We start from the raw sequence: 14,950 nt of genomic DNA, 5'->3' as shown, positions 1-14,950 counted from the left end.
CCACAGCTTGTAGTTCAGGCCGCGTGTGACGAACGCAGCCCAAGCCCAAGTCTTAGGCCGCGTTTTTTGGACCAATGGCCGCGTTTTTCTGGAATGGGCTGAAGCCGCGTTTTAAAAACGCGGCTTCAGACCCATCTGAATTTTTTTTTTTTTTTTTTTAATAAATGTCTTGAAGCCGCGTTTTTAAAACGCGGCTTCAGACCCATCCTAAAGCCGCGTTTATTAAAAAACGCGGCCATAGTCACCTTAAAGCCACGTTTTTAAAACGCGGCTTCAAGAATCCCTGAAGCAGCGTTTTAAAAAACGGGGCTAAACACTATATACTATAAATTAGAAAGAAAAAAATCCCCTTCCCAAAACGCGAGACCCTTCCTCTCTTCTGTCTAAGCCCTTCAAACCCAGTTCCCACGAAACCCAAACCAAAACCATCATCACTGACCTCTAGACCAAGCGCCGCTTCACCGCCTCCACCCTCACCTGCACCGAAGTCCGAGGCGGCGGAAAAAAGCCTTACCCTCAAAAAAATAAAAAAAACCCCCAAGGCACCGAATCTCCACCACCGATCGTACACACCGGCGCTGCCTTTTGAGCTCCCAAACCACTCATTCTTTCAAATCCAAGAATGGGTGATGAGAAGAAAGCCAAGCCCATTGGTGTGTGGCCAACAGTGAAGCCTTTTGTTAATGGTGGAACTTCTGGTATGCTGGCCACCTGTGTCATCCAACCCATCGATATGATCAAGGTGAGTCCTTTTCATGTTTAGATCAATACCCATGTTTCTGTTTCTCTGTTTTCATTGACACCGTTTAAAAAAAATTTGATCTTTTTGTGCTGCATATTTGTTTTCTCTGACGGGTTTTAGATCTGTGATTTAAAGGGATTTTTTTTTATTTGCTAATTTGTGTAGTATGGTTTAATGGGTACTAATTTATGTTGGATTTGTTATTGTTTCTTGTTTTTGGATTGGTATAGGTGAGGATTCAATTGGGTCAGGGATCAGCAGGCTCGGTAGCGAGGAACATGCTTAAGGAGGAGGGCTTTGGTGCCTTTTACAAGGTTTGGTTCTACAAAATAATAAAAAGTTTGGATTTTTATACAATATGATTTGTTTGTCTCAGCTATAAAGACATGTTTGTGTTTTCAAGTATCGAACTTGGCTTGTTATTCAAGATCTGTATTAAAAAATGGATCTTTACAATGATTTAGTTGAGGATTTAAGTTTATCATATAGTGTGTACATTAGGGTGATATCCTCATTATTTTCAAATGAGCTATAAGGTTTGGATTGTGTTAAGTATTTGCCCGTTGTTTAGTTTGGTGTATGAATTTATGTAGAGGGTGCTTGTTTAAATGTCAGAATAAGAGGCTAATGAAGGGTTACATGCTTAATGGTGTAATTTGATTTGGACGTAATTATTGTGATTTGTTTGATTCAAATTGTACCTATGTGTTGTGTCTTGATATTTGGTCCCTCCCACCCCCGTCTGACAACACACACATTGCACACACAAAAGCACATTAGTTGGTCTAATGATTCTAATTGCATTATTTTGAGCAGGGGCTATCTGCTGGACTACTCAGACAAGCAACATATACCACAGCACGACTTGGATCATTCAAGTAAGTTTTTGGCAGCACTGTCTATTTAACTTAGAAAACATCTTACCAACTTAAGTATTACCTAATTCTTGTTAAAAGATAAAAAATTCTTGGGGTACTTGGTTTTTTTGAACATTTGGTTTTGTGAATCTAGATCTTTTCAAGTGGGTTTAACTTTTGAAATTACACCAAAATTAAGAAAGTATCTTTTAACTTAAAAATGTTTATTAGAAATTGGTAAAACGTAAAAGTTACTATTTGTATCTTTGAAAAAGTGTAATACTCACAACAAAAATTATTGTACTAATCCCCAGAGGCTTCAATTACTTAAGGACCTTGCTTGGTGCCAGTTGGACTAATCCAACTTATTTCCTTCAAAAGCATTGCTTCTCATCAAAGTTTTGAAGTTTTAGTTATTTTTTAGTTTGTTAAAACTTATAATATATATTTTTTAACTATGTTGCTTCCTCTTAGAGATAACATATAAAATATTTGAAGTACTAGAAAAGAAAAGCTGAAAATCTAGAAAACAAGGGTCCATAATTATTTCATTTGTGTGTAAATCAGTAAATGATTTTTTTTTTTAAATTAGTGTCTAAATACTAATAACTTTTAATTGAAGATAGGTTAGCATCTAATTTGAAATAAGAAAGAAATTCAGTATAATACAGTGATCAATACTATTTTCCCACATTCAATCTAACTCTACGATATATATATAGCTTGTGTCTAATCAGATGACTTTAATCCTAAATCATGATCAGGATACTCTACATTTGATTCCAAATAAAAAGGGTATATTTCCTTGTGAAACTTTAGTTTTTTCATATATCTAAAGGTGTACGGTGCTATGTAATTTAAAAATTTCATTCCATTAAGTAATGAAAGATAATTTTAGAATCATAACATCACCTTTTAGATTAGTGAAGATATTAAATGGACAAGATCAACCCCATGGATTACATGACTATCACTTATTTGAGTGATATAATACATAGGTATGAAAAAGTATCATTTGGTTATGAAAATCATGTTGCCTAGAAAAGAATAATAATCTCTAACAGGATCATTTCCATGGATTATATGGCTATCACTGATTTGAGTGTTATACTATGGGTATGAAATAGTATCATAGTGTATAAGAATCATGTTACCTTAAATATAAGATTAATAATTTCTATGACCCTTGGTCATTAATTAAACCATACATAAAGTCTCTGAATTAGGGTTGTAGATATCTTTGTGGTCCTTATAAAAGTGATTACTCACCCTAGCTATAGTTACCTGCACCATTTTTCCTTAGTTCTTACAGCCAGAAGATATTGACAAGAATGCATGCATATGATGTCGTATACCATAAATACAAATCTAATAAATATAATGTCCCATACCTACTGTTTAAGGTACCATATATATTCTTTTACCAAATTAACTAAGGGACCATGTTAATAAATTCATTGCTTATTATAGCCTCAAAAGTATAGCAACAGTTAACTCACTACAAAAACAAGAGTTAATATATCAAATCAATGAAAACATTGTTATAGATAGTTTAAATATTATAAAAGATAACCACTTATTATATTGTGTGTGTGTGTGTGAGGGAGAGAGAGAGAGAGAGAGAGACCAAATTTGGAAAGAGAGAGCACAGAACATGAACTAAAATGGCTTGTACTATTGAACTATATAGGCCACAGTTAGGATCCAAGCCATGAAATTAATTGCCTGATCTTTGCAATTTATTACACCATTGCCATTCACTGTTACTTGTCAGCTTCTGAAACCAATCCTTGTCTTTTCTAACACTCTTTTGTCCTTAACAACTTTGCTTTAAGTGATCACATAGTAGGTGCAGTAGATTCAGTAAATATTATGTAAAAGAATTGTGAGGAAAAAAAAAGAAAAAAAAAAGAGATCGATTGGGAATATCATATAAGATATAATAGTACTACTTTGGCTAGCTTTAGGTGAGATTCTATGTGTAAGGTATTGTGTGAAACCTAGAGGGAGTATGAGAAGCTTCTGCTTTAATTTGTCTGCTCATAAACTAACAAAAAAACACAAGCCCTCTCAAAAGGCTGTGCAGGACACACAACCTTCCATACCCTACAACACGCAATACTAGGCCCTTCTACTTATTTTAGTCACTCTTCCAAAATAATAATGTAGTATTATACCATATGATATTTATTATATATCATTCATGACGTCATGGTTTTTTTTTGCTATTCCTTCCTTATATTCTTTGCAGAGGAACATGGTATAGAATCTTCTGTATTGGTATGTCATGTGCCATTGTGAACTGGTTTAACACAATAATATTATCTGCCTTATGCATGTATGGAGAACACAAGAAAATTAGGTTAAAAGGAAAAATAAAGTACAATAGAAAATGATAGACAAAACTTCCAGTTGGATCCAAATTTCTTGACAAGTTTGGATGTGTTGAAGCCTGAAAATTAATGCACTTACAAACTTTTTCATCTCATGTGTCCATTTTGTTGATAATGTTTTTGTGGCTAGCCTAGGGATTGCAGTTCAAATTTTCGTTCTCCTAGTATCTTACGTTCCAAGTCCGAACTCCAAAGATACTGTTTGGTAATATGGTAGGCCCTAATTATAATTAAGCATTTTTAAATTTGAACAATGATATATAAATAGAGATTAGATAAAGTGGAAATGACTTTACCACAGAAAAATATAATGAAATTTTTTTTGAGTAATATGTATGATGAGGGCATTTATATAAGGTGATCATAGTCCAATTACAATACATCAACATAAACTAAATTGGTTCTGAATTTTTTCCAGTTCAGCTGAGTTGCTTGATTCATGTGTTAGAATAATAGTTATTAAATGATTAAATTTTATTTCTTCCTTCAATATAATTTTTTGGAATTTTAGTTCTAATTAACTTAGTAATGAGATTATTAGTAATTTCATTCAATGAGATTTTGCTATAATTTCATACATTTTTCCTTTTACTCATTTTGGTGCAAATATGCTAGCTTCTGCGGGTGCTGGGGCTGCCACTTCGCCAGACCCGCCCCCCCTCCAGTGAGTTCAATGGTGATAGGAGGTAGAGACCCTCAAGGTTTGCCGCCCATACAATAACTACTTTTATCTCCAAAATTTCCCAATCTAAATGCTTCATTCATGTTTATACACAGTTTCAAGTTTGTGAATTGAAAAATAAATATCATAACCGTAAAATTTTTAATTTGTTATGATGTGGCAGCCTTATGAATCTATGGCTGTGATCTCATCCAAGAAAGTGGCATCTTGCTTAAATTGTATCTTGTTTTACGAAACATGTGGGTTAGTCTCTGCATATTGATGTACATTTTAGTACTTTGGTTGAAACCAAAATGATTATGTAACATATAGTTAATGGAGTTGAATTTGGAGGCTTTTTTGTTCTACGTAACTTATACCAAGATGGGTCATGATCTATGATTTTAGTGTACAACTTGAATTGAAATAAGGTTTCTTGTGCTCAATCCTTTTGGCCTGGCATGTGCCATCACGAGTGAATTCGCTTATTGATTGCACATTACATGCGTTAAGAGTACAACTCTATCACACTATTTTATTGCATTTAGTCTACAACTGTGTCATATTGTTTTTTATATAAATTTAGGGTGCCACCAAAAGATTTTGATGCGAAGATAAATGCTTTGCTCCACTTGATGTTAAAAACTTAAAAACACTTGTTGACAAAGGAGCATGATTTTCCAACGAGGTCTAGCTCAAATGTTACCTCCACTTGTTAGAGCAAGGTTTTTTTTTTTTGGGGGGGGGGTTGTTGGGGTGGAGGGCTTGGGTTCAAGACCCACCAAGAGCATGTGTGACTTACCAAAAAAAATAAATAAGAGCATGGTCTTCTTGCTGGTTATTCAGTCTGGATTTTGATTTCTGGCCAGAACAGTAGTGCTGATGGCACAATGTAATTTGATCAATTTTACTTGGGTTTATTGTTCATTAATACCCCTCCCACCCCCACCCAAAAAATAATAATAAAATTTTTTTTTTTCAAACGTTGCAATTTGATCAATGTGGGCATGTTTAATTTATCTTCCGCATCTCTCTTAATCATTGGGAACAGATTTTGCTGAAGAAGATTTTGATAGAGTCAAAAATTGACAAGGAACCAGGAAAAGCCCAGAGCCTTCCCCTTTTTCCCAAAGAGGAGGAGATGAATGAGGAAGAATTTGATAAAATGATGGAAGAACGCTACAAGGATGGTTCTAATTTCATCAGATATGGCGAGGATGATTTTGAGAACAAAAGAGCAATTGATAGAAATAATATTATACCTTCTGCCAGAGATCCAACCATCTAGAAAGTTAAATGCATGGTGTGGTACTCGGAGTATTGTTTTGATAATTCACAATGCCTATTTTAAAACTTCTCTTTCCCTTGTGTTCAGCTTTCCATTGTGTTGTGTTTGATTGAAACTCGTTGACTGTAGGTTGGACGTGAGAGGAATTCAGCTTTTTGTCTTATGCAGAAGTATGTAGACTTGAAATCATTAGGTACCAAACTTCAGATAATATCTGCATTTGCTCTTGATCATATAAAGGGTTGTATTTACATTGAAGCTGACAAGCAATTTGATATTATTGAGGTAATGTATTTTTGCATGTTGGATAATCTGATAATATTGTGATTGCCAGTGCTAGTATAGTTTCTCCTACAGCCAATGCTATTATTAGTACCTTTTGGGTCTCTCATTGTCTTTGCAACACTAAAAACATGAACCCTTTTGCCTTTTTTTATTTGCTATACCCTTTTTCTTATCACTATAAATAAGTAGATTCCAATTGAGTTTGTTACAATCAAATTTTGGTTTAATTGGAAATCTAGTTGTTTAGAAGTTGTGGTGCTATGTGTTAAAAATCAGAACATCCTTTGGCTATGTGTCTTTTATTCTGGAAAAGAATGGGGTTGAAGATTCATGGCCAAAGGGAGAGCAGGAAAAAACAAGGCTATAGCCGCGTTTTTAAAATGGGGCCATAGTAATGGGCCGAAGCCGCGTTTTTAAAAACGTGGCTTCAGCTCACAACTATGGCCGCGTTCGAAACGCGGCTAATCTCTTTTCCAGGCAATCAATATTTGACCTATGGCCACGGCTAAAAAAACGTGGCCATTGGTCCCGGCCTAGAGCCACGGCTAAAAAAACGTGGCCATAGACTCCCCTAGGTTATAGTTACGCATTTTAGGCCATGGGTAAAAACGCGGCCTAAAAAAACGCGGCCATAGACCAAATCGTCTTATAGCCACGTTTTTCTGACCTATAGCCACGTTTTAAAAACGCGGCTATAGAACCTTTTTTTTGTAGTGCAAAGACCGTCCAAGTCTTACTTGAAAGGGTAAATGGAATAGGTACTCGACTTGAGTCAGCTGAGGCATCTCAAAAGGTGACCAATAACTATAAAGGAGAGATGTCCCACACAGGAGGAAATAATGAGCTTAGACACAATAAAAAATAGGGTCTCGCTACTTATCAAAAAAAAAAAAAAACAATTATAACCCAATCTCAAACATGTATAAGACCTGAAGAACTAAACAGCTCCAACGCCTAAACCCATTCCACCTCCTCTCCTTATACCACCAGACCTCTACCCCGCCGTTGAAGCTGCCGCACATGTCAGTTAGGAGTTGGCGCCGCTGCACCGGAGCTCCACCTCGTTGTTCAAGGTTTCTTACTTAATGGGTCTTCGTTATTTTGATTCTTTTGGCTCTATACTTGTTGTTAACATTATGGGTTTGCCTTTTTCTCATCTGGGTATTGATTAGTTATTGATTTTTCTCTTCTAAGCATTGATTTCTAATGTGGGTGTATATTTGTTATCAATTTGTGATTGTTCTTTTTGTTTACTTCAGGGCTTGTTTCTCTACCTACGATGCTGGTTTGGAAATATGGTTCTTGATTTTGGGCGATTCTTGGTCATATATTGACTACTTGTTCTTGTTTTGACATGAATGTATTATATGAGTGTGTTATCTAGAATAGAAGGGGAAAAATTTGAGTCTTTCTTTCCTATTTTGTGGCTTTTCTGTTTTCTGTGTGGGTGTTTTATTTGCTTTATGTTGCTTGGTATATAGCCCACAAAGCAAATATAAGATTGTGAGGAGTGTATGGAGATTTAGTTAGTTAGTTACAATTCCAAGCATGTTAATCACATGTAACACATGTTCGAATTATTAATACACATGGGGAATAATAGAACCAATGTTAATTACATTTAGCATATGTTGGAATTATTAATGCACATGAGGAATAATAGAACCAATAGAATGAGGTCATGTGGGCCAATGAGATTAGAGATAATCTCCTATAAATACATGATTGTAATCCAATATGAGATATCAATTGAAGAACAAACCAACTTCTTGGTGCATTAGTGCATCTCTCTCTTTCTTTTAATCTCTCTATTTCTCTATAGAAGGTGACTACCTCGAATTAAGTCAATTTCCCTACAATTTTCATCAATCCCCCTACAATTCATACTCATCCCCATTAGGAACCTCTAGTTCTTAACAAGGAGAGGAGAGGAGGAGATGAAATGGGTTTAGACGTTGGAGCTATTTAGTTCTTCAGGCCTGATTGTGTTTGAGGATTTTGAGTTTAATTGAGTTATAATTATGTGTGCTGGAGTGTATTGGGTTTTCAATAGAAATATGATGTGGTATTTATTCATTGGTGGCATAAAGAAGGCTCTTTATGCCAGCTCCTGACCAAAGGTTCTCTCGACTGAAAAACCCTATTGCTCAATTGCTCTCTTCTCTCTCCATCCAGTCACTATCTCCAAAACTTCTACCTTTGCCGGTCTTTTTGTTTACCAAAGGGTGGTTTTATTACTGTTCTTTGAGGCAGGCTTGCTTTCGCTCTCTCTATCGGTGTCGCAACATTCATTTATATATATTTGTGATAAAAAGCCACTCTTATTTAACTCTCTTTCAATAACAAATTTTTCTCCTTTTCTCAACCTTCGACCCCCAATATTTATCCAGTCTCCATCGTTTCCACCAACCCTCCCCTGTTACTGCCTTCAGTCATCAATTTGCTACCCTCACCGAATCTGCTTCTCCCCTCTCTTTCTTTTCTCTAATTTACAAACAAAACCCGATAACCTCTCTGTCCCTCATAAGCCAAACCAAACGATTCGAGTGCTTTTTGATATATTACTATCAAACGCAGACCCACAAATGTCTCTTGCCAATTCTCACTTCCTTCCTCTCCTAATATTGCGACTTTGTCCTCTACGGCAACGAGTATACTCCTCCATTCCCGACTATGCTCTGGTAACAGTTAGAGTTAACATTATGAGACATTGGTTTATGTTTTTAGATTTTTTCTTATTTTTTGGTCTAAATTTTGTGATTTTTTACTTGGCTTCACGTGCCTTTTTTGTTTTGTTAATTAAAGCTGTGATTTTTGGTTAATTAAAATTGTTATTATGTGGGCTAATTCTTAAAAACTTGATTTTTTTACACTATTGCAAATCAACCATTTAGTAGGTTTGCTCTGTCATTCTTATTTCTGAAGTCTACCCAATATATTCTGATCAATACCTACAAATAAAATTAATTAAGAATGCATTGGATGCTATGAAAGCAAACTTAGTTGTTGATATGACCCTTAGTTGAGAAAGAAAAGAAAAATTATGATGGGTTGATTAAAATTTGGTGTGTTTGATGCTCACTAATTGTTTATTATGTTTAAGATAATTTTTCAATTGACTCTTACTTAGATAACAGCTCATATTGAGGGAACAATTTTGCTGGTAGTCTGCAAAATTTTCAGGGAATCAATTAAGAAAAATATAGAGGAAAAGAGACAAGCATGGTTGCCATTGTTCTCGATCTCTGACCTGGCCTCGACATCTCTTTAGGTTATTCTCAATTAATTTAGGTCTCTACATTAATAATGTAATTAATTGTAGGTTCAGGTTTTGTAATTTTCTTCCTCCCTATGTACTTTTTATCTCTTTTTACTATTCTTAAAGCTGTGGCTGCTAGATTGGAAAGTATTCAGAGGAATTTTCTATGGGGGTCTTCGGAAGGGAGTTTCAAGTATCCTTTGGTGGCTTGGGAAAATGTGTGTTTACCTGTTGAGATGGGTGGATTGGGGATAAGAAGTGTGGTGTCTTTCAATCAAGCTCTATTAGGGAAATGGCTGTGGAGATATGGTCATGAAGTTACCAATCTCTGGCGGAGAGTTATCTCTACTAAATATGGCGAAGGTCAAGGGGGTGGAGTACTAAAGTCTGCAGGAGGACTTATGGGTGTGGCCTTTGGAGAAGCATTAATGAAGGGTGGGAGAGCTTTTCTAAGCATCTATCTTTTGTAGTGGGCGAAGGCACTCCTATCCGTTTTTGGCAGGATAGGTGGATTGGTGATAATACTCTAAAAGATCTCTATCTGAGCTCTATGTGTGTTCAGTGATCAAGGATGCTTACATATCTGAGGTCTTGTGGATTCCAGAAGGGGGTATTGTTAGAGTATGGAATTTAAGGTTTTATAGAACTTTTGAAGATTGGGAGTTGGCTGCTTCTTATTCTTTGCTTCAAGTTATCCAAACTTGTATTCCTCGGGATGAGAGGAGAGATACTCTTTGCTGGCGGCTAAAGGTGATGGTAAGTTTGACACCCGGTCTTACTATAATGCGATTCGGGGTGATTCAAATTCTTTGTTTCCTTGGAAGGGGATTTGGAAACCAAAGATTCCTAAGTGCGTGGTGGTCTTTTTGTGGACAGCTGCTCATGGTCAGATCCTCACTTTGGATAATCTAATGCTTAAGGGTCGCCCCTTGGCTAATTGGTGTTGTATGTATCATTGTAATGGGGAGTTGGTAGACCACCTTCTTCTTCATTGTCCTGTTACTCATTCCCTATGGTCTTTTATGCTTCAGGCTTTTGGTTTTCATTGGGTTATGTCAGGTTCGGTGGCAGGTTTGTTATCTTGTTGGCATCAGTGGCTTGGAAAACATAAGTCAGACATTTGGAATTTGGTTCAGGGTGCTTGTTATGGACTGTGTGGTTGGAATGAAATCGCCGATCTTTTGAGGACAAGGAGAAGACGTTGGATGAGTTAAAGGTGTTAAGTCATCGCAATCTTTTGGAGTAGTTGCGTTGTTGGGGTTTTACTGATTGTTTTTCTATCTCTGAGTTTATGTCTTCCCTTAGCTTTGTTTCTTGATTTCCCTCTTAGTGTTGTGCTGTGTGCTCTTTTTTTTTTTTTTTTTTTTCCTGTTGTTCATCATCATGAACATCTTGTACTTTTCTCTTTTTGTTTTATCATTAATATATTTTTTCTGTTTACCTATAAAAAAAAAAAAAAAGTCTCTGTTCTCTTTCTTCTTTTCCTCAAACCTATTGTAGTTTGCCTCCTCTGTAACTTCTCTTCCTGCAAACAAAATCCCAACAAAATTAGCGGTATTTTGCACCTAAGTTGTCCACCTATTTCAGACCTATGCACCACTCCTTTCAGTTCTGACTACAAAGTCTCTCTCTCTCTCCCTCTCTCTCTCTCTCTCTCTCTCTCTCTCTCTCTCTCTCTCTCTCTCTCTTTGTATATGTGTATGCGAAGTTTGTCTTTTACAAGTTTTCAATGGGTAATATTTTGGTTTTGATTGGGATTGCTTAGGTTTTTTAAATTAGAGTGTGTTTTGAGAAGGATGTGCAAAGCAAGAGGGAGCCAAGAAGATATATGCTAGGTACAAGAAACTTTCCCTTCTAATTTTAATTGAGTTTTTGTTTTTGTGAATTATGGTGGGGTGATGGTTTAGTTAAAATTTTACCCAATTTTTCTTCGAAGCGGGAATTTGGAGGAATATTTTTAGGGTGATTCAAGTGTGGTTATTAATGCTCTGCAGATTGGTTCAAAAAGTTCATCAACAACACCACCGGTTGTTGAAGAAGCGAAGGCCATATTTGCCCACTTGTGAGAATGGGAATTTCTGCATACGAGGAAGGATGCAAATGAAACTGACTATCCTGAATGCCTAATGTATTAGGCAAGCAATACAAAATGTTTTAATGTAGTTGTGGTTTTGCTCTGTTATTATTCTGTTTCATCATTGATAGCTATAAAGATTCTTTCTTTCTTTCTTTCTTTCTTTTTTTTTTTTTGGTGGCATATTGAGTTCCTGTTGGGTTTTCATTGTTGGTGGGAAAGTAACTTTTTCCTCTTTATTTTATGAGAAGAGTTTTTGAGAAATTCACAGTTTACTGATCACTGACTTTTTGACATCTATGTCTCTCATTGTTCCCTTTTATTTGATATTTGTGGCTTAGTTGATCCTTTTTAATGTTTGGCTTATAAAAAACTTCTTTAAAGATGTAACACCACTAACGGCAGTTGGTAAAAGGACTAATACAATTGAGTTTTAAAACTTGAGGGAACAATTATGCTCACTTCAAACTTAAGAGACCAATTGCGCACATAGGGCAAACTTCAGGGACCACTTATCAAAAAAAAAAAAAAAAAAAACTTCTTTAAAGATAACGTTCTTAATCTCTCTCAAAGATTCAAATAAATATGTAGCCAAATATTTTCAAAACTCCAGTGTGAATGTTCAGTTATTTATTTGTAGTTTTGGTTGTATTTTGATTAGAGCAATGGTTATCAGTTCATCTCATACGCACAATCGTGCAGTAGTATTTTCCATTTTTATTATATAGTGTTTTCTTACAATTTAATTTTAAAACCAACCTTTCATGATTTGCATTTATTCATATGCTACGCATAACCTGTCCCCTCTCTCATCCGTCGTTCTTCCCATTGTCAATCTCTCATACATAGACCCAACACAGTAATACCCTGCAAGGGCATGACCATGTTTGCCATCTCCAACTTGACCTCAGTATCAGGCCATTCTCTATTGGTAATTTTTAATTAATCTATGACTAATTTCTTTTCCTATTGTCTATAATTGGGTTTGCTGTTAATTTTGGGATTTTGATTCCTAACCCTTTTTCCTCTCTATTCTTTTTTTGGTTGAAGTCAAGGAAGCACCCTAGAAGTTCAAATACTACCACCTGAGTTGTTATTAGGGTATGGGTTTTGTAAAGCGTGGAGAGACAGAATAGAGGGCTGTCTCCACCAGCCTACAGCCACCGTTAAACAGTAGAACCACTACAGGTAAGACCCTACAATTCAATCAAACCCAGATATATCTCCTTACTGTATTCTTCTATATTGTAAAATTGACTTTTTTTGTTTGTTCTTTCAGTTTTATTGATTCTTTTTTGCGATAAGAGTTCATATCCAAGTAAGTATGCTATTCATAAATTACCATTGTTTCTTTCCTCTCTTTTAAATATATATATATATATATATATATATATATATATATATTTATTAAAGTTTAGGCAGTTTCTCTTTACCTATGTGCTTGAGATTTTCTTTCTTAATCTTCTTCTATTTTGTTTAGAATTGGTTTTTGTGGAATTGCTTAATCTGGTGTGTGGGGTCATGGATTTTGGGATTTGGCCGAGAGCATGTGGTTTTGGCCGAGAGCATGTGGGTTTGGCCGAGAAGCATGGGTGGTCCTTGTCCGAGGAGTACTATCTCCTCGGACAAAGCTAAAAATGTAAATCTAGTATAAATCCTAATGATCAAGGATGACCTTCCAAGAAGTTCTAATGATAGCAACGAGTATCATGAACGTACAAGAGGGATAATGACTCAAAAATATCTAAGGGAAAGCTGCTATCACCGCATTAATGAGGAAGTGACCTCTGAACAGTATTATGGCAGCCTTACAGCCACCCCAGAAGACTTTTAGAGGGGGATGATGGGACAAATATCAGCATAAACCATCAACTGTCCACATGTAGTCCACATGTAGGGTAAGGATGAAGGGGGAGATGTAATATAAATAAGGGTAGAGATCCCAGAGAGACGGACGGAAAAAAGGAGAAGAGAAAGCACTGTAGCAACCTCAACAACTCCTGTAACCGTGGTCATCCAATATATGCTAGAACAGAGCTTCTCGGATTGTGCCGAGGACAAACTTTCTTGCACAAACCGGGTACAATTCATATTGGCTCATCATCCAAAACCATACTAATTGCTATCCACGCACTAAAGCCTAGCTCTTTGACTCACTCTCTACAAATTTATTGTACTGGGTTCACTGGGCCAAGATCCCTTACATTTTGGGCTTGGTCTGAAAATTGTGTCCCCACAATTGGCGCCGTCTGTGGGGAGAGCTTGTGTAATAGTGAGTGCAACGGTTAAATATGGTGGGCTCAGGCCCCCATCAGCAAAAGTCATTGGGGAAAGCCATTATGGTGGCCAGTTTACTATGTGAGCAAGTCACTACGTAGGGCACACACAATTGTTGTCCTAACTTAGCTTCCGCTCAGGTCTATACGACAAAGTGTGGATTATATGGGGAGGATGGCTAAATGGGGCACAGTTTTGGGGGCTTTTGACATCAAGTACATGCCTCGTACCTCTGTCAGGGGCCAGGTCCTCGCGAATTTGGTGGCCGAGTTCGCTGAACCTCCATTAGAGGAAGTGGCAGCAACATATGAGCAATTCAATGGGGCTTTGCGACGGGGCTAGTCCTTGAAGGTATATATATTGATATCTTCTCTAAATCTTTTGAAGTGGTTAAACAGAACCTTAGCTATGCCGGGTCCTCGGACCTCCTGCTTTGGGGAAATTAACACACACTGGCATCTTTTGAAGTGGTTAAACAGAACCTTAGCTATGCCGGGTCCTCGGACCTCCTGCTTTGGGGAAATTAACACACACTGGCATCTTTTGAAGTGGTTAAACAGAACCTTAGCTATGCCGGGTCCTCGGACCTCCTGCTTTGGGGAAATTAACACACACAAACATCTTTTGAAGTGGTTAAACAGAACCTTAGCTATGCCGGGTCCTCGGACCTCCTACTTTGGGGAAATTAACACACACTGGCATCTTTTGAAGTGGTTAAACAGAACCTTAGCTATGCCGGGTCCTCGGACCTCCTGCTTTGGGGAAATTAACACACACAAACATCTTTTGAAGTGGTTAAACAGAACCTTAGCTATGCCGGGTCCTCGGACCTCCTGCTTTGGGGAAATTAACACACACTGGCATCTTTTGAAGTGGTTAAACAAAACCTTAGCTATGCTGGGTCCTCGGACCTCCTGCTTTGGAGAAAGTTAACACTTCATGACATTCTCTCTTCAAAGTGTTTAAACTATAACTCGATCATGCCTCGGTCCTCGGACCAGATGATGTGAGAACGTTAACACTTCATGACATTCTCTCTTCAAAGTGTTTAAACTATAACTCGATCATGCCTCGGTCCTCGGACCAGATGATGTGAGAAAGTTAACACTTCATG

The 14,950-nt window shown here is 36.8% G+C and overlaps 1 protein-coding gene across 3 annotated transcripts; it reads left to right on the top strand.

The window, feature by feature from the left end:
• Positions 1-483: 483 nt before the first annotated feature.
• Positions 484-6,286, top strand: LOC142637017 (mitochondrial dicarboxylate/tricarboxylate transporter DTC-like). 3 transcript variants are annotated; one of them, XR_012844458.1, is made up of 6 exons: positions 484-742; positions 973-1,056; positions 1,559-1,620; positions 4,608-4,693; positions 5,705-5,956; positions 6,071-6,282. XR_012844458.1 is itself a non-coding variant. In XM_075811309.1 (5 exons), the coding sequence occupies exons 1-5, from the start codon at positions 623-625 to the stop codon at positions 5,740-5,742; spliced, it is 390 nt and encodes a 129-aa protein (XP_075667424.1). In that variant the 5' UTR covers positions 484-622; the 3' UTR covers positions 5,743-6,286. The 3 variants fall into 3 exon arrangements, 1 of the variants encoding a protein (XP_075667424.1); XM_075811309.1 differs by having other exon boundaries at positions 5,705-6,286; XR_012844459.1 differs by lacking the exon at positions 4,608-4,693 and having other exon boundaries at positions 503-742; positions 6,071-6,278.
• The last annotated feature ends 8,664 nt before the right edge of the window (positions 6,287-14,950 follow it).

The sequence above is a fragment of the Castanea sativa genome, chromosome 5, assembly GCF_040712315.1.
Source record: "Castanea sativa cultivar Marrone di Chiusa Pesio chromosome 5, ASM4071231v1".
In the NCBI taxonomy this organism is placed as follows: domain Eukaryota; kingdom Viridiplantae; phylum Streptophyta; class Magnoliopsida; order Fagales; family Fagaceae; genus Castanea; species Castanea sativa.
Note: the sequence above shows the minus strand (reverse complement) of the source record. Positions and strands in the feature narration are given on the sequence as shown.

Coding starts and splice junctions, on each gene's coding strand:
- LOC142637017 (XM_075811309.1), top strand. CDS start 623: ATGGGTGATGAGAAGAAAGCCAAGCCCATTGGTGTGTGGCCAACAGTG. Junction 1,057..1,558: donor GCTTTGGTGCCTTTTACAAG/GTTTGGTTCTAC, acceptor TATTTTGAGCAG/GGGCTATCTGCTGGACTACT. Junction 1,621..4,607: donor GCACGACTTGGATCATTCAA/GTAAGTTTTTGG, acceptor CAAATATGCTAG/CTTCTGCGGGTGCTGGGGCT.